At 40.6% G+C, this 25,298-nt stretch overlaps 1 protein-coding gene across 1 annotated transcript in view; it reads left to right on the forward strand.

The window, feature by feature from the left end:
• The window catches only part of GALNTL6 (polypeptide N-acetylgalactosaminyltransferase like 6), a 1,125,319-nt gene that overhangs the window by 1,061,021 nt on the left and 39,000 nt on the right, over nt 1-25,298 (forward strand). The window contains exon 12 of the mRNA XM_036763330.1: nt 21,078-21,194. Coding sequence (XP_036619225.1) covers nt 21,078-21,194 — 117 coding nt within the window. The remainder of the gene's footprint in view (nt 1-21,077; nt 21,195-25,298) is intronic.

Below are 25,298 nucleotides of genomic sequence, written 5' to 3' on the forward strand. Positions count from 1 at the left end.
TAACAATTAATGAGAATGAATATTACAATGAGGACTAGACCTGAACTTTGAATATGTCATTTACTTTTAAGTTACCCCCAACCTTGGGCAATCTCTTTAAAGAATTTATCCCCACCCAAATCTGAGTGGAGCACAATGGCTTTCCTCACCCCCCCCCCACCCACATTGGGGTCTGAACAAAAAAGTTAGTCCAATCTCATTATCAGTAATGTCCTTGAAGAGACTGAACTTACAAAATCAGAACTTTAGAAAAAGGCGACAACTCTGGATATCCCCAAATAATCATTAACTGATAATAATTCAAAATGATCAAGTAACAATAGTCTCAGGAAGACGGCAAAGATAGATCCTTAGGGACTGACAAGGTCATAGCCAAGCAGCACAGATGCAGTTCATGGTCTCTCTACACCAGTGCGAAGTCTATATAAAAATAGCGTAGCAATGAAGTGATGATTAGGGTGGGACTTTTTTACTGTTTTCTCTTTTGGAGCATTGTTGTAATCAAGTGCTTTTGATGAGTCTGGCCTTTGTTTCTTTGATTAAATCAGGAGTCTTTGATGACCTGCTTATGTCAAGGGAAAGCCTAGTTCACATAGGTTTGAGTCACACAGTTGTGATGCCCTTTCACCCTGAACAGGGTATATAAACTCAGAGGTTAACGTTTTGTTTGAGGCTCTCACTCACTAGAAGGGTGTCGTGTGATTTGACCAGAAGAGACTCTGGGTAGCTGCTGTTAAGGAGCCCCCCAGTCTTGAAAACCCAGATGCTGGTGCCTATCTCTCTGGTAACTGTGTAATTCCTTGGTCAGATAGCTAGAGGCCTATCTGTTGATAACTATATGTATTTGTTCTGCTTATATTGTCTCTGTTTGTAATTTCTGCTTGTACTTGCTCTGAAATTCAGGGTGCTGGCTTTTCCTCCTGAACTAAGTGAATGATACATGCATGTTTGATTAAAGTGAGACTGTTAACCCCTTAAAGTTACTTCCCTTAGAAAAGCAGATCAAAGCATCTGTGCTGGCAGCCCTCCTGTGTGCTGGTATTATTGGTCTTTCACCCCCACAACAGCTGCTAGCAACATTGTTGTTACAAGTGGGAAGGTTAATAATCATTTCTCTCAATAGTCTGTGGAAGGGTTGCCTCATCCTGGCAGTGGAGCACATATTCTCAAAGTTCCAACCGATCTGGAAAGGCATCACGTTCAGGCCTTGGTGACAGACTATTATCCTAAATAAGTTTGATTGATTATCAAAGTCTTGACCATCACATGATTTTTTTTCAACCATAGCAACTCATGAAAGTCATCTACTGATGCTTGGAAGGGGTTGCGTTCTTTGCTCATGGACGGAATGTCCACACTGACAAAATCTCAGGTCCTTGAAGAAAAGAGTGACCACTGAAGACTCAATCATCTTTTGCATAGATGTGAGGCTCCTTTGTAGGAATGTCAATGGACTGACATATTGTTTCATTCACCATCTTTGTGGCTTCCCAGACCCAACATTCCTTCCCTGGCCCCATATGTGTTGCCTCCTTCTGTTAGGATGTAAGCTTCATGAGGTCAGGGACTATCTTGCTTTTATAAGTTTTTCCCCAGTAGCACTTAGCAGTGTTTGACACCATACAAAACACTTAAGAAATATTTTTCATTTATGCATTCATCCTTTGTTAATTAACTCTGGAACAATAGCCACCTACAGAATTCTTCACACAGAGTTGCAGAGCTAGATGGAAACTGAGAGTCCCTGTACATGATGAAGGACCTTCACTACCACACACATTCCTACCTTCCCACTTTACTGCTACAGTGTTTTTATATAGACTTCAGACTGGTGTAGAAAGTCCATGAGCCATATTTGTGGGGCTTTGCTATGACCTTATCAGTGGCTAAAGGTCTATCTTTGCCATCTTCCTAAGACTATTGTTACTTGATCATTTCGAGTTATCATCAAACTTGTCTCTCTAAGGCAGGCCTGCACAACCTTCAGCTCAAAGGATTTCCAGGGACCCAAATGTTTTCCTCTACATTTTTCACAGGCCGCCCAAAATCCTTTGGCAGGCAGCAGGTTGTGCAGGCCTGCCCTAAGGGAAGGAGTGGCCTCAGATAAGGCTTAAAAAGCATATCATTTCCACCATATCAGTGCAGACTCCTTGAGGGCAGGGTCTGTTTTGCTTTTGCATGGTAGAAGAGTCCTGCAGTGCCTAGCACAGTGGCTAGCACACATGATACTGGCTTGTTGAATTGAATGGCACAGAGTGATACAAGCCTGGGCTGGGCCTGTTTGTTAGGTACTCTGATTTTTATTTTTGTATTTTTTTCAGATAGGGGGTGTTAACTCCACCTTTCATTCTGGCATTGTGACAATGTGGTGAAAAGTGCCAGGCAAATACTGAGATTGGAAGGTTAAACTCCACCCCTGCAGCAGAAGAGCTGTGTGTTTGGGTTTGGGTCAACAGTGCAATGTTCCAAGTGCCCGTGATTAGCCTGACAAAACTTCCATTTTATATATGTATCTCAACATGTAGCCAGCCAACTCACGTGGATTCTCACTCCATTGACTCTGACACCAATCTCTCCTTACTGTAGTAGGTAGTCATTCTGAATTGATGTGCCCCAAAAAATCATCCCTTGAGAGCAAACCTTATGGTGATGAACTTTGCCAAAGTTTGTTAGATAGACATACACCCAACCCATTACCAAGTCTGTAGCCAAAAGTCATTGCAGCTTAGTGAAGGACCTGAAGAAAACAATACTCTCAAAGCTCCGACCCTAAAGGCTGCCTTTGGGAACCTAAAGACACCTCTATGATAGGGTATCCGTGGAAGATTTTGGGGAAAGAGTTCTTGTTACTATTTAATTTTTTTTTTTGGCAGGGCAGTTGGGGTTAAGTGACTTGCCCAAGGTCACACAGCTAGTACGTGTCAAGTGTCTGAGACGGATTTGAACTCAGATCCTCCTGACTCCAGGGCCGGTGCTCTACTGTTTGCGCCACCTAGCCGCCCCCACTATTTAATCTTAAACAAAAGTCTGAGGCTTACTAATTCCAGAATGGCAATAAAACCAGGGGTGGGGGGGCCAGAGAAGGGGCAGGAGGATAGAGTCAGTTAATGGCAGAGTCAGTTAACAGATAAAACAAGGATGTCAAAAGGTGACCGCAACTGTAAATCCTGCAGAAATGGTAGAATCCTCCCATCCTCTGGGAGAAAGAATCTTCTTGTTGAACAGACTCTTTACCACCACACCTAGGTACCAATGACCTTTGCCAAAGCTCCTTTTCCCAGAATGCAAGGAGGAAAAATCTGTGGGTTTGGTGCAGAAAAAAAGTCCAACAAACAAACAAACAAAAATGATACTAAGACTTCTTGGATCCATTACAAGCCCAGAATAAACAAGAGTATAAAATACGAAGGGTGCCACTGCACTGAGTTATATCAGGTGGCAGAACTGGGCCCAGGATTTTGCTCTAATCTTCAGACAGTCAAGAGTTAAATCCAAAAGCCAAAGGTCCTCTAAACGACCTTGCAATTTATCGAGCCATTCAGTTGGCTGAGGACTAGGCCTGGCCCAGTTCCAGCTTCCCGAGGTAAAGCTGCTCCCAAGCTGAAAGGTAAATATGTCTTTAACATTCACAGCAGAGATTTTTTTTTCCAAACTAAAGGTCATCAGCCAGAGGCTTAGAGTTTATACCCATCCTGTAACACGACTCACCCCACCTAATTTTTAATAAGACAACATTCTCGTGCTCTGCCTCTACTCTCATGGATAGCCTCTTTCTCTGCCCTCCATTTTCTGATAAACATCATCTGACTCTCCTTCATGATACACGTCTCTGTAATTCTTCCTATTGATTAGATGGTTTTTACCATTATGAGTTTCTGAAACTTTGATTTTTAAAATCAAGATATTCTGTTTATTCAATCTAATCAGTTGCCTGGTAGGATTTGGCCTTGCACTTTTCCATTCAGAACATCTTCTATTTATAGTTTTGGTACATTTCTTGAAGAACATTTTAAGTCAGGGGTTCTTAACCTGAGGTCTAAGAACCTGTATTTTTAATATTTTGATAACTATATTTCAATATAATTGATTTTCTTTGTAATGCAATATATCCTCTCTTATTCACTTAGAAACAGACTTTAAAAAAGTCTGACAAAGGGTCCTGTACTGCCAAAGAGGTCTATGACGGAAAAGATGCTAAGAACCCCTTCTCTAAATGTTGCCAATGTCTACTGGTCACATTGTCAGAAGAGGTTTTATACAGTACAATTTGTCCACCCAGAAATGAGGAGATGAGAATCTAAGTCTCCTAATGATGGACTCAGTCAAGAGAGTGAGACCAAGAACGTGCATAGAGCATAGGACAAGTGTGTCTGTATTCTGGCAGGTCTGACTGATACTCTATGCCCTCCTCTGAGTAACACCCAGATGCTCGTCTCAGTTCTGACTGTAACTTGATTGTGTGATCACCCTCTCTCACCCTCAGCTGTTTTATTTTGGGTTTTTCATCTATGAAAAAAGAGCAAGGGGAACTAAGCTATTAACTCTGTGATTCTAGGATAAAATTTTGAACAGAAGATGTACAAAGAGGCAACCATAATACCACCCACCCATGATCCATCCATTCCAGTATTCTGTCTCTGAGAGTGGCACCACGTGGCCTGATGAAAGTTATGCTTGTCTCCCCTAATAGCAATCACAACATCACTTCTCTTCCACCCCAAAAAAACCCTCATCTCCTGCAATTATCTCTTACATATTCCTCATCCATCAATTATATCTCAAGTTTTGGGAGTTGATTTTTATTTTCAGTTTTTCAGTGACTCATTACCCACTGTGTAAAATAGGACTTCTTTTTTTAATGTGTCCTAAATTTACCTCTTTGAATCCCCAAGACATAAAAATGAACTTATTCCAACATTTCAGAATCTGGTGTGCAAGTCAAGGTTTGTCTATACATGACAGCAGACTCTCAGTGAATCAGGATTACCAGGATCTTGCCCCCGGGCTCCAAACTTTGAGGGATGACCCCCATCTGTGGAAACACTCCAGCAAACAGCTTGCGGGACTAGCCTGTATCCTCCCCTGCAGGAGCATAATGTTAGTGTATCAGGGTCTCTATCCCTCCTGGCCACTACTTCATAGTGGGTGCCCTGGCTCAGCAAGTACTCTGAATGTCTCTACGTGAAATATCTGGCACAGAGGATGCATTTAATGAACTTTGATATGGTGCAATAGAAAGAGCACCAGTTTGGGAATCAGAAGAACCTAGGTTCGAATCCTACCTATGAATGTTTCACTAGTTCACATTTATATAGTACCTACTATTTGGCAAGCACTGTGCTAAAGGCTTTATAGTTTTTATCTCATTTGATCCTCACAACAATCCCTATATGTAGGTGCTTTTCCCACTTAACAGATTAGGAAACTGAGGCAAACGGAAGTCTGTGTTTGAAGCTGAATTTGAACTCAGGTCTTCCTGACTTCAAGCCTGTCACTCTGTCCATTATGCCACCTAGCTGCAACCCCACTACCTGTGTGACCTGGGGCAAGTCACTAAACCTCCCTATAACTCACTTTCCTCACCTATAAAATGAAAGGGTTTGACTATACGGCCTTTCTTCCAATTCTAGGTCTACGATACTAATTATATCCATTCTCCAGTTGAAAGTCTTCATCTTTCCAATATGTCCTTAAACGGCAGCCAACTGCTTTTGCCCCTGTTCTCCGTTTCTTGATCATTTCAGTCACCTTCTTTCAGATAAAGCTCCACAGAGAAACTCTCTGGGAGACTTATGAAGCAAATCAGCAGAGAGATAGGAGGATAGAAGCTAAACTCTTAGAAGCAAAGATCAAAGAAAGGAGAGGGGCGGCTATGTGAGAGCTAAATCTAATCTAGCTAATGTACCATCAGCCCCAAGGGGGAGAATTGCCAGGATACCAAGTCTTTTCTGGGTCCATCCCCAAAACACAGCTCCAGAACAATTCAATTTATCAAGTACTTAGTATGCGCAAAATACCGTTCTAGGTACTATGGGAATCCAAAGATGAAATAAGGTAGTCTCTGTATTCTAGGAGTTTACATTCCAATAAGAGATAAGATATAATTAGGTAGATAGATAGACAGATAGACAGACAGATATCTCTATATGTGTCTATATGCAGAGATCTAAAACCATCCATCCATCTATCTATGTTGTTTAGTCATTTTTCAGTCCAGTCCAACTCTTCATGACCCCTTTAAGAGTTTTCTTGAAAGAGATAGTAGAGAGGTTTGCTATTTCCTTCTCCAGTTCATTTTACAGATGAAGAAATTGAGGCAAACAGGATTAATTGTCTAAGGCTGGATTTGAACTCAGGAAGATGAGTCTTCCTGATTTAAGGCCCAGCACTCTGTCCACTGCACCACCTAACTGCCCCATCTATACATACAGACACATTAATGTGTGTGTGTGTATATGTATGTGTGTGTGAATATATGTGTGTATGTATGTATATAAAACAAAAGGAATACACTTGCTGTGTAAATTCTGAGGAAGGAAAGATTATTTCTGATTGGAAATAATGAAGGCTTCATGAAAGAGGTAGCTTTTGTGCTAGGGGAAAATTCACCAGTCAGAAGGGGGTGGTGATGGCATGAGCAGAGGCACGTTGGTGAGACTGGAGGATAGCGATGTATAATGGGTGGATGACAAGCTGTCCAGTTTGGGTACAGCACAAAGTCCACAGAAGATAATAAGAAGAGATAAGACTGAAGAGCTTAGCAGGTATCAGATGGTGGACAGCATTCCAATGCCAGGAGAGGTAAATTAAACTTTGCTCAGTAGGAAATAGAAAACCAGACTACTTCTGGGCCCATTGCAAAGAACTGGGCTACTATGATGACCTCAAAATACATGCTTCTTCCTAGAGCCTCAGTCTGTAATAAACAGAGTCACTCAACCCGAGTTGCAATTCTGATTTAGAGCCAAGCAGCCCTTCAACATTTAGGAACCTCCAACTCATTCACTAGTGTGTCTACAACTGGTTCTGCAAGATCAAGAGAGGTAGGCAGTGTGGTGTAGTAGAAAGAACCCTAAATTTGGGCACCCCCAGACCTGGGTTTCAGGTGAGTGTGAGCAAGAACTTCTTGGAGTCTGTTTCCTCATCTGTAAAATAGGGGTGAAAGGCAGGGTGTCATAGTGAATTGGGAGCTAAGTTCAAATTCCAGCAGGCCTCAAAAGTTTCAGTTCTGACTGGCATGTACTGGCTGTGTGACCAAGAGCAAGTCACTTGATCTCTCAGCGTCCCCAGATAATTCTTTAAGACTTTCAGCTACAGAGGAATAAGGCTATAAGAGATCTGCATTTGTGGAGTGAATTTTCTGCACCATTGAAATCATAAATCCTACCTTCCTCTCCTCTCCTCACCGCCCCCCAAAATTGGAGATAATTCTTACAAGCATAGTGTCATAGTAAGAAAAGAATTTTCCAAACCTTTCTACTATATAAATCTCTGCTGTTGTTTTCATGGGAATCCGGTAATATCTCAGTACAGTTAAGAAGTCATCATATTCATTTGATTTGTGCCCTATAGTAAAAGTTATTCTCTTGGGACACATCATCCCGCTCTCGTACTCTGGTATTATCTATTATCTATGACTCAATAATCTAACATTTTGCTCAAATACTGAATTTGGGATATTTAGTTCTGCTAGAAAAGTAGGGTAGAATAACATGAGGGAGACAGGATGGTGTTGAATATGGCAATTTAATATGGGTCTTTGTCTGAAACAGATCCTCTCTGTTTCTAAATCTCTAGATGTTGGAGAACAGTGTGAAGACCCACTGAGCCCTGATTGATGTACTAACTAGAGGGTATTTATAAGCTTTTTGTTTGCCTATAGTTGACATCTCTTTGAATTCTACTAGCACTCCATGTTTCTAAAGGACTTAACCATAAATAGTTAAATTTTCAAATTGCAAATGGAAAATAATTTTGAATTTTCCTTCTTTTCACTACGTTGAATATTGGGTCTTATAAGAATGGAAGGGAATAGGCATTAACATAACACCTACTACATGCCAAGCACTGTACTTTTACAAATATTATATCATTTGACTGAACTGGTCTGATCAGGCTTTTGGGGGGCCATCATTAGGCCCGATACTAATTGCTCTAATTATAACATCCCCACAAGGATCTGAACACAATTGGGAGGGTCTAAGAGTGATGAGGTCAGCTGTGTTGTGATACAATTCTTTCAAGCATAATGAATGGCATAGCCTTAGAAACAGGTAAGTTAAAAAAAAATTTGCCCAAATCAGTAAAATTGTTGTTTAGACGGTTCTTTGTCCGATTCTTTGTGACATCATTTGGGGTTTTCTTGGCAAAGATACTGTAGTGGTTTGCCATTTCCTTCTCTAGCTTATTTGACAGATGAAGAAACTGAGGCAAACAGGGTTAAGTTACTCATGCAGAGTCACACAGCTAGTAAGCATCTGAGGCCAGATTTGAACTCAGGTCTTCCTGACTCCGGGCCCAACACTCCATCCACTACTAGGGAATCTAGCTGCCCACTACAAGGTAATAATACCTAACATTTGTATAGTGTTTTAAAATTTACAAAGCACTTTGCATCTCACATGAGCATCACAACAACCCAGAGAGGCAGACACTACCATTACCCCAATTTTAAAAATGAAAAAACTGAGTTTCAGAGCGATTGAGTAATGTGTCTGTTCATTATGCAGCTTTTATCAAAATCAAAGTCTGCATTCAAACCCTGATCTTCCTAACTCTATCCACTGCACCATCAGAACTCTCAAAGAGAGGGAAAGGGAAGGAAAGAAGCATTTTTAAAGTCCCTACTATGTGTCAGGCACTATACAAATATTATCTCATTTGATTTTCATAACAACCCTCAGAGGTAGGTGCTACAATTATCGTCATTCTTCTATTGAGGAAACTGAGTTACACAGAGGTTAAATGACTCTTCCAGGATCACACAGCTAGTAAATATCTGAGGTCATATTTGAACTCCAGTCTTCCTGACTTCAGGTCCAGTGCTCTATGCACTATGGCACGACCTAGCGGCCTCAAGGGCAGGTATTATTGTCACTTTATAAATGAGGTAACCAGAGAGGCCCTAAGTCACAAAGCACATATGAGAAAGAGCCAGGATTCACCGCCAGGTCTTCTAATTCAGTATGATAAAGGGGAAAGTCCAGAGGATTTGGAGATGCCCTGGGTTCGAATCCCAGCTCTGAATTTGACAATGTAAGGTTGAGCAAATCACTTCTTTTCTTAGATCTCACATAAAAGACCTTATAGATAATCTGGTCTCTTCAGCTCTAAATCTATGACTCTAAGACCAAGGCTTGTTCTCCCGGTCAAAATTACCTAGCATGGGGTTTACATGCTGTACCAGACTGAGAGAGAAAGAATAGCCCCTGGCAACCCACAAAGACTCAAGATATGCTAAGCAGCTGGTGAATTAACTCCAAATCCATAAATATATGGTGGGAAAGTACCTTCAGGGTAGATAAGGACAATCTTAGCACATCCTCTACCTCAATGAGAAATCTTACATGAAATTCTGCTCTACTAGAGAACAGGAGAGAAAAAATCTATCCCCTCTGCTGGAGGCTGCCATACATGGGTTGCTGATCCTGCCGACAGGTAGCCTGGGGCAAGGGAAGCCAGCCTCCAATGCATCCCAGGCTGACTTTGGAGATACAGCCCCCTGGGAATCCAGTGTTGATTCTATTAGACTGCATTCCATCCTAAAACAGGGAAACTCGGGGTAATAAATTGCAAGCAAACATTTGTTTCAACAGTGCTGAAAGGCATTGTCATTGTCTGAATGTGAAAATGAGAGCGGAGTTCAAATCCATGCCTATTCTCGCACCTGAGGTAAATTGAGCAGAGGAATGAGACCTTCCCCCACTTTTCAAACCCCCTTGCTTTCTTTCCTCATTTCCTCCAAAAGAATCGTGAAATTGCTTGCAGCATTTCAAGCACTGTGTTACTGCCTCTGTTCCAATGCCTCAAGCAACTATTTGAACTACCCAGATCATTGGCAAATTGCTGGCGATGCAGCCGCAAAAGCTTAACCAGAGTGAAGGGTTGAAAGTGTCTTTCCTTGAGAAGAGATATGGAAATGACTGCGTATGGATAAACTACAAATTGCTTGCCTTCTCAAAGAGGTGAGGGAGGGAGAGAATTTGGAATTTTTTTTTTAACTGAAAGTTTAAACTTTTTACCTGTAATTGAGAAAAAATACTTTAAAAAAAGAAGAAATAAATATGAAGACAGAAAGACACTGGGCAAGGGGTAGATAAACCTACAGTAGAATTAATCTGAGAAAAACAGATACAGAGAGATGAAAATAATAGACCTTAGACAGCAATTCTGATCTTTTATGCAGAACAGTAACCAAGGTAGGGCAACTGGTACTTTGATCAGGACACCAAAATTCAGAGGATCTTGACAGTATTTACACTTCAAAAGCACAAAAACAACTGAGTTTAGCAGCTAAATTAGCACAAGTCACATATATATTATATTACATTAAGTAATATAAATACTATTACATTATAATAGTGTATATATATATATATATGTATGTGTGTATGTATATATAATAGATAAAACAGGAAATAGGCGATATCCACCATTTCCCCCTCCACCTCAGTGGTCTCACCCAGTTTGAGTTCATCCCTGGCCAGGCACCACCATTAACATTCCCCCAACCTACAGCTGGCTTCCCAAAAGAAACCTGCAGTGTCTCAAAGTTTCTGTCTTCCATAAAGGGGCAATTTCCCAGGGTCTCTCCCTGCCTGTTAGCAGTTAACCAACTGAATTTGTTTTAAAAAAAAAAAAGTTTATTTGGCTCAAAGGATCTTAGGATCATGAATTTAGAGCTAAAAGGAACCTGAGAAGACTTTTTTAGTCCATGCTCCTCATTTTACAAATTAGGCAGGATTTGAAGTCAGATCCATTTATGCTACATGTTTTTGATATGTTTTATAAATCTTGCCCCAGGTACCAGAATTGCTATTTATAGCTTTGTCCCTATATGACTTCTGGTAAACCCAATCTGTTATCAGCCAGAGGTTATTTCTGAAGCCGTTTTTCCTACAACCATGAAAACAGCAGATTATGATGCACTTTTCCCTGGCACTTCTTTTCCCCATCTTTGAAACGAGGTGAGCCTAATGGATGGTTTCCTAGGTGCTGTGATAAATCACCCTTCTTATACATGTTGAAGATACAAAGTAAGGCTTACAAGCCTTTAATGAGGACATTAGAGGAATGATACAGTCTCTCTTTTGTTTCTTTGGTGAAGTTTGCCATAGTGGATTCAAATTTTTCTATTCTATCAGTTATTTCTGCTGTATAAGCCACAAATTATGCTTTCACAATTATTTCTTTCTTAAACCATTTGAGAACATCATGCTGTGGTTCTTCTCTGAGGGATCTACAGGGTCCTCTGCCTCATCAGGTATTAATTTATTTTCTTTGGTCTTGCAATATTTATTCGTAAATGTCTGGACTTGTTTAGACAATCTGGAAGGCATATTCTCTTCTGTTATCAATTATTTTCCCTGTTGGTATATCTGCTCATGCTCAAAGTCTTAAACTGAGTTTTATCCCTGTGGAGATTTTTGGTATTTTCAATCTTCTTTTCCTTGTTCATTTTCTGACTGTGTCTTTGATGGCAGTTTCCCTGGGAACAGGACTTCAATGGTGTCTCAGCATTCTCCCATACTGGGCAATTCACATTTCATTAACCTTGGTCTCTGCCCCAAGCGACTTCTAGGGGGGACAGCTGGATGGCCATATGGACAGCAATAGCTGGATGCCAGTCTCCTTTGCTTCAGGCTTGGTGGAGCTACACACATGCTGGCATACCCCCAGTTCCCTTTGTTCCTTGGCTCTCCAGCAGGGCACTGTCACACTGTCCTCTCTGCCTTTTGGTTTTCATTTGCAAGGAAAGAGGGTGGGACAGAGTCGAGTTCTATGGCAAGATTAGTTTGTTTAGCCCTGCAAAAGTATGGTGGCTTGTGGGGGAAGGGGTGTTGAGTGATTATATTAGTCCTCTCCGATGTTAGTTCAACGGGTTGTTACCTCATTGAGTTTCTTAGTGTCTTGGTTCAGAGACAACTGAAATTGCTTTATCTATTGAGCCTAATTCCTATTTTGGAGAGGTGTAAGAGGTTGTGAGGACTGGAGAAAATGTCTAATCCTCCATCTTATTGATCACATGACCTTGAGAAAACATTTTAAACATACCACTATAATAGACAGCCAGCGAAAGATAGGGGGTTCAGTTGAAAGAGCTCTTAATTTGGATCTCAGTTAAAATTCCAGCCCAGTTATTTGTTGTCCAAATGGCCTTGGTAAAATCATTTAATCTCTCTAGGCCTCAGTTTTGTCATCCACAAATTGAGGTAGTTGGACTAGATGGCCTCTGATGTCATATGGCTTTACGGCCACACAGATCTCACAAAACCTTCATTGGAAATCCAGCTATGACTTGATAATTACCTGTACTTATTCCAGAGAGAAGGGAAGGAAAAGAGTGGGCAATTCAACACTTGGAAGAGGGATTTCCTCAAGGAAATTATTGGATGGGAAAAGGCTTTGAGCTTTAAGGAAGATAGCATATGGATTTAGCATCGTAACCAAAAGTAGATATTAACCACAAAAAGGGGTGGGAGGTTGGGGCAGCTCCAATAAATTATTTTGAAATCGCTTTCACCTGAGGAGTTCAGAGGTCAGAGAAGCCTCTTTGATGTCAGTAAGAATGTTTGTTCTCATTCAGCCAATGGAGAAATGGAAGCACAAGGAGGTTATCTCTTTCCCAAGTTGACATTATGGGTCACCATTAAAAATAGAAACCAACTCTCTGTCCCCCTAGAAATGTTGAAACTGAAAGTATCTGTTTCATGGCCTGCTTGGCAATCAAGGCCTTCCACCTGATCCTGCCTGGGCTGACTGCCCAAGCTGCACACCCACACATTTCAGCACCCAGAGTCCAGTCACTCATTAGGCTAGGCTAACATTGACCTATTTTTTTTTATTAGACTTGTTTAGGGAGAAAACCGAACTGCCTCTCTCTAGGAAATGATGATAACATTTGGCCCTTTCCCTGGTATTCCTCTTTAATGGGTCTCAACACATCCAGTCAAATGAACAAACTTATTCTCAAAAGCATCCACCCACTAAGACCTTGAGACCTGCCTCAGTACAGATTAGCCCTACTCAAAGTAAAGTAACATGAGATGGAGGAGGGCAAGAGATCTGCTCAAATTAGAAGGTGAGCAAAAACTAAGGTTCAGGGATGCCAAAAGAGCTAATGATTACACCATCAGCCCCCTCAACATGACCCTCCATGGTTGGAAAGAACACATTATTTTCTAAATAAATATGCGTCAACTTGCTCTGATCAGTGTAAGCAACACATCCTCCTCCAGTGGTGTATTAAGTTAGTGTGACTTTGGAGGCCGAGGCCTGGCATCCTAAACCCACAGGTTCTTGCTCCTCAGTACTCTGCCTCGGTGATCTTGATCAAATACCTGTTTTACCTACACTAGGTCTGCACAGTCATGCCAAAGGATTTTAGGTGGCCCACTAAAAATGTAGAGGATGTTTTCCTCTACATTTTTCACAGGCCGCCTGAAATCCTTTGGTGAGCCACAAGTTGTACAGGCCTGATCTATGCCAATACCTGTTTTAACAAATATAAAATGGAAATAGATGCCAAATGGCTTAATAGGAAGGGGCAGCTAGGTGGCGCAGAGTGGAATCAGGAAGTATCCTCTTCCTGAGTTTAATTCTGGCCTTGAACAGTTACTAGCTGTGTAACCCTGGATAAGTCACTTAATCCTCTTTGCCTCAGTTTCCTCATCTGTAAAATGAGCTGGAGAAGGAAATCACAAATCACTCCAGTATCTTTACCAAGAAAACCCCAAATGGGGTCACAAAGGGTCAGACACAACTGAAAACATCAAGCACAGCATAATGGAAAGCAAGCCAGTCTTGGGGGCAGGAAGACCTAGGTTCAAGTCTGGCCTCTGAGCAAGTCACTTAAACCCGTTGGTGATCAAGATCTTTGTTGTCAAACTCAGATAGAAATGAAGGCCACTACTCCATAGATAAAGCATATTGACTGGGTTTTTTAATGTGATGTTATGTATATTTTACTGTATATTTTTTGTTAAATATTCCCCAAATACATTTTAATCTGGTTCAGGCAACACTCAGGAGTGGCACCTCATGTTTGACATCTCTACTCTGGACAAGTCTCTTAAGACCAGGAGGTGCTGACCTGCAATGGTAGAGGAAGTTTCCTCATTTGCAAGTTCCCTATAACAATGAAACCATAGTTTTATTCCATGTCCCTTAAAATGAAAATAGTTTGGCTGTAAAATTTAGTGACCTCACAGGTGGTGTTTCAAAAGACTCAAATCCTGACTTAGCCTGACCTAGGATCTCCTAAGAGGTACTCCATCCAAAGGTGCGGATCACAATTCTCATCTTCTATACCTCTCTTCTATGTCCTTCCACAAATCTTCCACAGGAGCTCCAAGCAACGTACTGAGAGCTTTCCATGAGACTTCTTGGGATGCCACGGATGCCAGTGGAGCATCAGTTTTCCTTGTTTGCACTATGTTACATATTGTTTGGGGCCTGGCCTGACTCAGGACACTCCAATAGTTCTGGCTAAAAATTGGAACTAAAATGAGCAACTCATCTAACAAAAGTTTACTTACCCTGTGATCCTTACTATGATCTCTACTCTTTCCAATTTCAGAGTTCTTCATCAAGTGCCAATAAATTCATCAACAAACATTGATTAAGAATTTACTACGTGCCAAGCATTGTATTAGGTGCTGCGATACATAGAAAAAGGAAAAAAATAAAGGAAGCAACCTCTGACCTCAAGAAGCTTATTTTTTATCCAGGGAGACAGCATGTAGATAATATAAGTATATGGAGAATAAATATACACAAAATAAATACAAAAAAATACATGAGGTAATTAATTACAAGATAGCCAGGGAGGGAGGGCACTAGCAGTTGAACAGATTAGGAAAGGCTCCAAGTAGAAGGTTGTGTTTGAGTTGTGCATTGAAGGGAGTAGGCATTCCTTGAGGCAAAATGCGAAGGGATTGTATTCCAGGCTTGGGGACAGGCAATACAGTGTGAAACAAAGAGAGTTAGAGTACCACGTATGGAGAATGAAAAAGACAGTTTGACTGGATCATAGTGTGTGGGACGGGAAGTCATACACGGTTGAGAAAAAAATAAGTTGGAGCCAAGTTGTAAAAGGCTTTAAAGCCAAACAGAGGAATTTACATTTTCTCCTGGGGCAATAGGGAGCTATTGGAACTTATTGAATAGAGAAGTAATATGGTCAGACCTATGCTTATGAAAAATCCCTTTGGGAGTTGTACAGAATGGGGATGATGTGTTGTATGGAATGTGGATGGAATATAGAGAGAGCTGAGGCAGGGAAACCAGTTAAGAGATTATTGCAGTAGTAGGTAAAAGGTAACCAGATCCTGAACTAAAGAGGCTGTTATTATGTGAGTAGAGAAAAAGGAACAAATATGAGAGATGTAAAGGTAGAAAGAGAAAGAGTTGGCTGATTGACTATGGGGGATAAAAGAGTGAGAAATTGAAAATAACAGCAAGGAAACAAATCTGGGACTCGAGAAGAATTGTGGTGCCCTCAACAAGAATGGGGCATTTCTATAAAGGGAAAGATTTGGAGAAAAGATGAGAAATTCTATTTTGGTGATGATGAGTTTGAAATGCTTCTGATACATCCATTTTGAAATGTCCAATAATCACTTGGTGATTCAGGCCCAAAGTACAGGAAAGAGACTGGGGCTAGATAGATGGATGGATGGATGGACGGATAGATAGATAGATAGATAGATAGATAGATAGATAGATAGATAGATAGGAGTTACCTGTAAATGAATGATGGATTGGTGCAGTTCCTCCACCCTCTAAAAGGCCCAGTGCTCAAGTATGGGGCAGTATGGTACAGTGAGTAGAAAGATTTGGTCTACATATAATAAAACCTGGATCTGCATCTCAGTTCTTACTCCTACTAGCAGTGTGATCCTAGTCAAGTCTCTTCAATTTTCTCATTTGGGGATTAACACGCACCAGAATCATTATCAGGAAAATGCTTCGTTAATAGTAAAATATTATGTAAAAACATGGTCCCTGCCCGTTGCAACAATGCTTGCTTTCTAGTCCTAAGCATTTATACTCACTGTTGTACAGTAGAAAGAGGAGCCTGGCTCTGGAGTTATACAACCCAATTTTACATCTCACCTCCAATTTTATTACCTGTATGACCTTGGGCAAATCATTTAACTTCCTTGGTTCTCAGTTTCCACATCTGGAAAAAGATAAGGTTGAACTAGATCAGAGCTGTCAAATACATGGCCAATGCATGCAGTCCACAACATTCACAAGTGTAATCTTAACCAGATTAAAATGTAAATGAGAAACATTTAACAAAATAAATAAAAACATAATAAAAATATAGATCGTGTTAATACATACATGGTTGTTCAGTCATGTTCGACTTCTTGTGACCCTATTTGGAGTTTTCTTGACAAAGACACTGGAGTGATTTGCCATCTCCTTCTCCAGCTCATTTCACAGATAATAAAACTGAGGCAAACAAGATTAGGTGACTTGCCCAGGATCACACAGCCAATAAACGTCTGAGGTCAAATTTGAACTCAGGCAGATGAGTCTTGCTGTCTCCAAACTATCAATTTCTGACTCAAAAAAATCAATTAATTTGTAAAAATCTCCACATCTACGGTACCTATTGTATAGTATATTTATGTATGGAAGGCAACTTCCACACATAGTATGTAGGGCTGGATCCAAAATCAAGAAGGGCTGGGTTCAAATCTTACCTCTTGTAATTATTAGCTGTGTTACCATAGACAAGTTACTTAACTTCTCTCATCTTCAGTTTCCTCATCTGTAAAGTGAAGAGCAGTGTCTACCTCATAGAATTGTGGTCGGACTCCAATGAGATATTATATACATATATACACACATATACATACATAATACATACAATATGTGTTATCTGTTATATCTATTATATACTGCATTATATATGCTTCATATATATGTGTGTGCTGTCTATACTCACACTCACACACACACACAAATATAGCAATTTGCAAACCTTCATGCCTATTTAAATTTCATTGTTTTTATTGTTAAGGGTCAAGATCAAACCTATAATTTCATTAGTTTAAGGAGACTCCTTCTACAAATGTATACAGCCACTTTCTCCTAAATTTACAGTCATAAAAAATTCAATAGAGAATTAAGAGATGAAGCAGCTTATCCAGAGTCACACAGTCAGCATGGTTTATAGGCAGGACTCAAACCCAGATCTCCCTAACTCTATCTACTACCCCTATGCCGCCTCACTGTTGCTATTATTATGCAAATTAAATGAACAAGTATAAACTCTAATGACAATTCCTTTTTTTTCTACCTGTGCAAAGGGATTAGAGAAGTTCTGGCCTTGGTTCTAGTTTCTGTTCCCTTTGCATTCCACCTCACTCACCTGTTCTAACTTTGGTCAGCCTGAACTTCTCCTATGGCACAAATACTGGCTGGCATTTACACAGATGTAGGCAGTGACACCCTTCGGGCGCATACAGCCCATCATCTGCACAGGTGCCATTTGGGCAAGCAAGCAGGAGCTGTGTGCAGTAAATGACGTAAATCCAACTTCTAGAGACAGATCGGAAAAAGAGTTTTCCGCCTTTGCAGGGACTGATTGAGCTCCCAGCATTTACCAACAAAATCCAGCCCAAGGGGGCAATGCCCCTTGTTGTCCATGGGACTCTTCCTGCTATTCTCTCTTGCCCAGTCTCCTTCAAGAAGTGTCTCTGCTGCTGGAACAGCATGTCTGTTTGTTAGGAAAATGAGAAGTCAGACTTCTCATGGCCAAGTGGCCATAAGGTTACCAAGTGAATGATAGGCAAGGGTCTCAGAGAGGCTCTTTTAGTTGACATTCACTCTTGCCTCTTCATGCAAAGCTGTGCAAACTAACATAATTGTTAGTTTCCCAAAACGGGCCCTGCACTCTGGGTGCAATCAACTCTTAGATTACTGATTACTGACAGCTCTAGAAAAATATGACTCCAAATTCTGGTAAGAGATATGCCCAGAATGCATACCCACTGCAGGAGCAAGACACCAAAATCCACTTTTGACCTTCCAGGTATTTCTATTCTCACCAGACCCTTTCTGTCCTGACATGTTAATTTGGCTCCATTTATTTATTTATTTATTTTACAAAACTGGCTTCCCAAGTTCCTTAGCAGGGAAAGGCGTAAATGCAACAGAAAGATGGGGAAGGGGGTTGAGCTTCTCCATATACTGAGCTGTTCCATATCCTCTATTGTTGTTGTTGTTTGGTCATTTTCAGTCATCACCAACTCTTTGTGACCCTATTTTGGGTTTTCTTGGCAGAGATACTGGAGTAGTCTGCCATTTCCTTCTCCAGCTCATTTTACAGATCGGGAAACTGAGGCAAACAGGGCTAAGTGATATGCCCAGGGTCACATAGCTATTAAAGTGCCTGAGGCCAGATTTGAACTCAGGAAAACAAGTCTTCCTTGACTCCAGGCCAGCACTGCACCATCCACTGCACCAGCTGTCTAGGAGCGGGATCATGGTGTTGTGGAAAGAATGTTGGATTTGAAATCAGCTATCATGAGTTCAAACCTCAGCTTTGGCCATCTGCTATCTGTGTGATCATACAAGATACTTAGTTTCTTAGAGGTTTAATTTTCTCATCTGCATATATGAAGGAACTGGACTGGAGGACTTCAAAGGTACCTTCTGGCTTATTCCACAATCTTGACCTAAATCCACTTAGTTACCTGATTCCTTCCACTAAATGACTTTTCCCCACTCTATTTCACTATCTAATGGCTGATATTTCACTCTGTACCTTATTAAGTCAAACTGAGTATACCAACTTTCTTACATCTCTCCTCCACCCATATTCCTATTCCCTAGTAAATAAAGAATAAACTACACCACTCCAAGACAAAAACATCAGAGGCTTTGTACTACTCATACATGTCTGCATCTTGCTTTCTTTGAGAGTCAGGCCTTTCCATGGTAACCTGTGTGGTAGGAGGGAGGGCAGCTGAGCTTGAGTCACTTGGAGAAAGAGAAATGCAAGCTGGGACACACAAAAAAATCATTATTAATTAATTTATTACTTTTATATGCCCAGTATTTAGTAGCCACAGGATGTGCACAAAAAAACCAGGGTTAATCCTATTACCAACCAGAAAGGGAGAGAGAATAAACTGTAAAGGAATGATGCTTACTGTGGAGAGGCAAGTCAATTTATCAGTGGGCACAGGAAGGCAGCAGCTACTGCCAATAGCCCTAATGAGGACGCCAGCCTTCTTCCCTCTCTGTGGCTTTCTGTAAGTAACTTAGAAAAGCAGGGAAACCCAGCAGCTCTGAGCCATTGTTTAGACAGATACATCATACTGCACTGCAGAGCAGTGAAAATCAGAGGGGAAGAGAGCAAGAAAGCTAGATTAGCTGCCTCAACACGACAGAGCAGAGCAGTTCTGAGTGGCTGTTGGGTCCTCAGGGGTTGCCTTCCCTGTGTTATGCATGTGCTGGGGGGAAGGTGGGGAGGGAGGCATTTTCAGTCATCCTGATCTATACCTTGCCACGGGACTCAGAAAGGTCAGGAAAAGAAAGTGAAGCTGGTGACTTTGCACAGCCTTCCCTCGCTTAAACACAATTCACTTTCAAGTCATGGCATCACCTTCCTGACGTCATGGTCCTACTTGAGAATGAAAGATAAACAACAACAACCCTGGGAATGTCTTGTGTACCGAACTGTACTGGGAGGTACCTGAGGTCTTGAGTGCAAAAAATAGTGGAGGACTTTACAAGGTATCCCTATTGTAGCATGTAGAGTCTTTGACAACACCTTCTGAGCCCTTTCCTATGCTTTTGAGAATATCTGTATCAGAAGTCTTAGATCCTGACAACAGATAGAGGGGTCTTTTTTTATCCCGGAAGCCATGGGAACTACACTGGGCACCACCGGAAATCCTAAAGTATCCACCAGAAAGCCTAAAGTCAGGGAGACATCAATAAATTCCTTGGAGGCCTGGAGTCCAGGACAAAGACTCTTTGGGTATAGGCTGAGAGATCCCATCCCTACAAATAAACACTAGGGAAGCAGTTTCTTGAAAGGTAGAAATAGCTATCAGCTTTGCCAAACCAAATTCATCAGCTGGAAATAATAGGACTCGCACCAGCAAATTACCCAGACAGAATGGCCAATGACTTCAAAAATGAGAAGAAGGGGAGAGAAGAAGCAAAATAATAAAGAGACAATGAGGCCTGGCTCTTAGTCTGTATGCAGAACTAGTGAAGCCTCAAGATGTCTCCCTTTGTTCACTATTTTAACTTGATGTATAGGTCCCTATGATGTTTGATAATAAAGTTCTTGAAAACACCCACATGGAGGGTTGTACTATTTCTAAGGAGCAGGTAAAGAGACAAAAGAATAGATTGGGACAAGAAAAAAAAATCCTCTTCTGCAGACTAAGGTGAAGGAACCTGGGTACACAGAGGAGAGGCAGTGGCGGAAAGAAAACAGAAGGGAGCACTATCAAGCTAAGTCCTGGGGCTTATCGGGAAAAGATGAGCATGCCCCAACCTGGTACCTTGACACAGCACTCTAACAACTCTGTAAATACTACATCATTCATTCGTTCATTCCATAAATACTTATCGGATGTCTGTCAAGTACTCAGGCACTGTGCTAAGCCCCAGGAACACAAAAAGAGGCAAAAGACAGATCCTGCTCTCAAGGAGATAATCTAGTGAGGGAAGATTTATTATTTATCATCATTATGATTATATAATAATTATATAATTAATTGTTATTGTCACATCGTTTATTTTGTTCCCTTTTCTTTTCCATCCATTATATCACATCTGACTCAAAGCCTAACAACCAATGTTTCTTCTTACTTCTGCAGATTCGAAATGTGGCCGCCAACCTCTGTGTAGACAGCAAACATGGTGCTACGGGGACTGAGCTGAGGCTGGACATCTGTGTGAAGGACGGCTCTGAAAGGACGTGGTCCCATGAACAGGTACTTCAGACACAGACACACACATATGATAGAGAGAGAGACAGAGAGAGAGAGAGAGAGAGAGAGAAGTGTAACTGAGGCATAATAGGAAAAGTCTTGACCTAAGGAAGGAGTCAGAAGACCTGAGTCTTAACCCTAACCCCTAAACATGTTTAGCTTTGTTATTTTAGGCAGATCAATTTATTTATCTGTGTCAGCTTCCTCATATGGAGTGGGGAGAAGGTAATAACAATAGCTGACTTTCAGAATAGTTGGTCTAACCATTTCATTTTTTACAAATGGGTAAATTGAGGCTTAGAGACAATATATGTAAAAGTGCTTTAAAAAGGATATGTGCTTTAAAATAAAAAGTGGTTTAAAAAGTTCATAGGTATTGCTTATTGAAATATTTGATAATTAAGTTCATAATAAAAAATTTAAGTATAAGGTGCTCTACAAACACAATAATGACAAACAAAATTTCTATCTCCTTTGAAGTTCTGATCCTACAGGTTAGTTGACAGAACTAAGATAAGCCTTTGAGGGTTTTGTTTTTTGGGTTTTTTAAATAGCTTTTACAAAAGTCTCTGGTGTGATGTGAGTCTGAGTCAAATTTAACTCATCAAATATTTATTAAATACATGCAGGGCCTGTGAGACCAAGGGATGCAAAGGAAAAAAATGAAATTCATTCCCTACTCTATGAACACTCACATTAACCAGAGAAGGTCAGGAGGAAGTGTAAGAAAGATAGCAGGCATTAGTGAGATGATAGTCTGCCTCGTATGACCTTCTAGCATTGTTTTATAGAGATTGCGGGGAGAGATGTTGAGGGAGAGAAATTTTAGCCACATCCCTACCATGTTCCACTGGATTGTTATTACCACGAACTCATACAAGCAAACTTTTGACTCTTGGCTAGTTCCTGGATTAGATAACCCCATAAATTCAGGTTTAATCTGGGACAACATCCTGTTTCACTTCTGTAACATGAACTGGAAAATGCCCTCTTTTCCCGGAAAAGTCCTCTCCTAGAGGCCTTGTTAACCGCCCCTAATCATCACACTCATCTCTTCTACAAGGAAGGGATGCATCACAAAATCTCTCTTTAAATCTCTCACCGTTGAAATGTGAGTGGCTGACCCCTTCCTTAACTGTCACAGCCAACTTTAAATTTTATTTAAGTGATCAGCTAGGTAAGACAACAGCTTGAGGCCATACAACTGGAGAAGAGGAATATTTCATTCCTATTTATTGTTGCTTTGAAAAAAATGCAGTTCTTGGTGAAAGTAATTATATGGACATCTCTTGAAGATGAGCAGTTCAAAGGACAGGCATGGTATTCTCAAGGCAGCACACATTGCCCACTTGTTCTGTTTGGGGAATAAGCCAATTTATCTCCAACTTTTTTGTAAGGGCCTGGTTAATGCAATTGTAGTACTGTGATATAAGGGTAATGCAGCTGATTAATGCAACTGTGGCACTACAAAGGTGTGCTAAGTATTGGTCTATCAAGCCACATAAGTATCCCCTGGTGGCACCAAGGATATTTAGCCTTGCAAAGAAAGAGCTCACACAGTATATAACTGTCTTCAAGTACATGACAGACTTTCTTGTAGAAGAGGAATTGGGATTCTCTTCTCTTTGGCCCAGGAACAATGGTTAGAAATTGTTAAAAGGCAAATCTGTGAAAGACTTCCTCCCCAGTAGAGCCACTCCAAAGTTGAATCAATTGCTGGGCACCACATCTTGTAGGGCTTCAAGAAGATATGTTATTCTGGAAATCCCTTTTGGGTATGGCTTGAAGTAAATGGCAGTTGAAATCCTGCCCAACTCTCAAATTTCGTGTTTTTGTTTCATCACTCTGAGGTTCTATTTTCGACAAGCAAGTTGTTGGACAAGATGAGCCCAAAGAATTCTTCTAGCTCTAAATCCATGACCCCACGAAATTATGACAAGCTTTTAGGAAACCAGCATTCTCAGAAGGTTGTTTATAGTGCAGGCCTTAATACAGTGAGGTCAAGTCATTGTGTGCATGTGTGTGTGTGTGTGTGTGTGTGTGTGTGTGTGTGTGTGTGTGTGTGTTTGAGAGAGAGAAGGAGGGAGAGGAAGAGAAATCTGTGAACTCTTCCTCTGTCTCAACTCTTCTGAACACAAAAATAATATTATCATAGCAGCCAGGCAACTCTCTCAGCCAGATAAGTTTCATCTGAAGCTAGACTGAGATAGATGATGGCTTGAATCTTCCTCTGCTGAGTAACTTTACGAGAAGAAATTGCCTTCCACATACAAATACCACTCAGTTACTGAGAGCAGAGATAGAGACTGTTTTGGGGGATCGAAAGTACAGGCAAAGTTAATTGTGTAGAAATAACTTTAAAAGTCCTATTCAAACACCACCATTCTGCCTTTTTTAATTTTCTTTGGCTGGTCTGCAGTTCAGTAAAGTATCAGCAGAGGGCAGCACCAGACAGGAGGAAAAAACCCGCTTGAGTAAACCAAGAAGTGGAAAGGTTAATGGCTTTTTAACACAGAGATTTCCAGTCCCCAGAGACCCAGAAGATGGAGCTTTTCAGAGATTAAGCTAGGCTGACAGAAGGGAAAGAATTAATCATATTTGAAATACAGATCGCATTAAATTGATTCTGAGGTTAAAATAGTACAATCTGTTTTATTTTGCTGTAATGAACTGAAGGCTAAATTCACTCCTATGTCCAGTACAACCTAGTGTTTTTATGTGTGGATTTCAATTGCTAAATGAGACAGGAAGTGTCAGAGCAGGGATTATTCGATTTTCTAATTCAAGGAACAAGAATGTAAGCCCTTTCACAGTTGAAAGGGTGGTTTCCAAAAAGACGAAAACAAAAGAGAAAAAGGGAGAAATACTTCCAAGGAGAACAGTGGAAGTTTGAGAGTCCTTCATTATATCTATTGAGCCGTATGTGCAGTGAAAGACTAGACAGGCTTTAGCAAAGAAAGAGAGATGTGTGATTCTTTCTGCTAGCCCCATCTATTTAGTTCTTTACTGTGGTATTAGTATGCTAGGATTTTTAATATTTCCTTTAGAGACCAAAAGAAAGATTTTATTGTTTTGTTTATTCATTTTTTTAATCAAAAGTCTAATGATACAAAGTACTCTTAGATCTCAAAATAAAACTTAGGACCCCTAAGGAATCCTGGCAATAAGGTGGAGGCATAGAGAGGAGGAGCTCTTGGCCTAATTTGTCCATCCTTGTTTTTCAGTGACCTCATGAAAGGCAAATAATTGAATTTGCTATCTACTCCTACATGGAAGCCGGGCATTGTCCCCATCCCAAGAGCTTTAGTGATCATGTTGACATCAAGATAAAGTCATCAACATAAATGGTGGAAGGACAACTTACTGTGATAAATGGGTTCGGTCTAACAATGGAATTATCAGATTCAGCATAAGGAGGAATCAGCCCCTGGGAAAGCTGTAGTTGCTGTGGACTGGGCATAGTATTTCAAGAAAAGTTGAAGAAAACATTCATTTTCCATATAAAAACAAATATTTCTGAATCCAGTTGACAAGATTTAAGCAATAAATGTTTCAGCATTGCCAGCTTTACTGTATTTAGCACATTAGAATGTTCCAAAACAGAATGAAAATACTGTATAATCCTTGGAGTTAATAAAATGGCAATGAATCTCTAGGCTGTTTGGTGAAGTGAATAGAGGGCCATGGAAGGACTGAGTTTGCACCCACCTCTGACACACACTAGATACTGATCTGGGAAAATCACTTAATCCCTCAGTTCCTAAGGCAACTAACTCTCCGAGACTATAAATTTTAGAACTAGTCTTGATCTGCTTTGGTAGAGGGAGATTGCATACCAAGAGTTCCCTCCACTGATAAAATAAAACTTGCATTGCTGTCGCATTTGAATAATTAACATCCATTATTGAAAAGTCTGATTCCAAACTGAAGAATTACTTGCATAGTGAGTCAGGCAAAAATGAGATGACCTAGTCAGCAGGTAAAGACTGTCTTTTTATGGGCTTAAAAGATAGAAAGACAAAGTCTCGCCTTACCAAAAAAAATCTATAAATGGGCATCATAGCAAATCCAGACAAAGAAAAGGGCTTCAATGCTTCTTCCTGTCAC

The sequence above is a fragment of the Trichosurus vulpecula genome, chromosome 6 (assembly GCF_011100635.1).
Source record: "Trichosurus vulpecula isolate mTriVul1 chromosome 6, mTriVul1.pri, whole genome shotgun sequence".
Lineage (NCBI taxonomy): Eukaryota > Metazoa > Chordata > Mammalia > Diprotodontia > Phalangeridae > Trichosurus > Trichosurus vulpecula.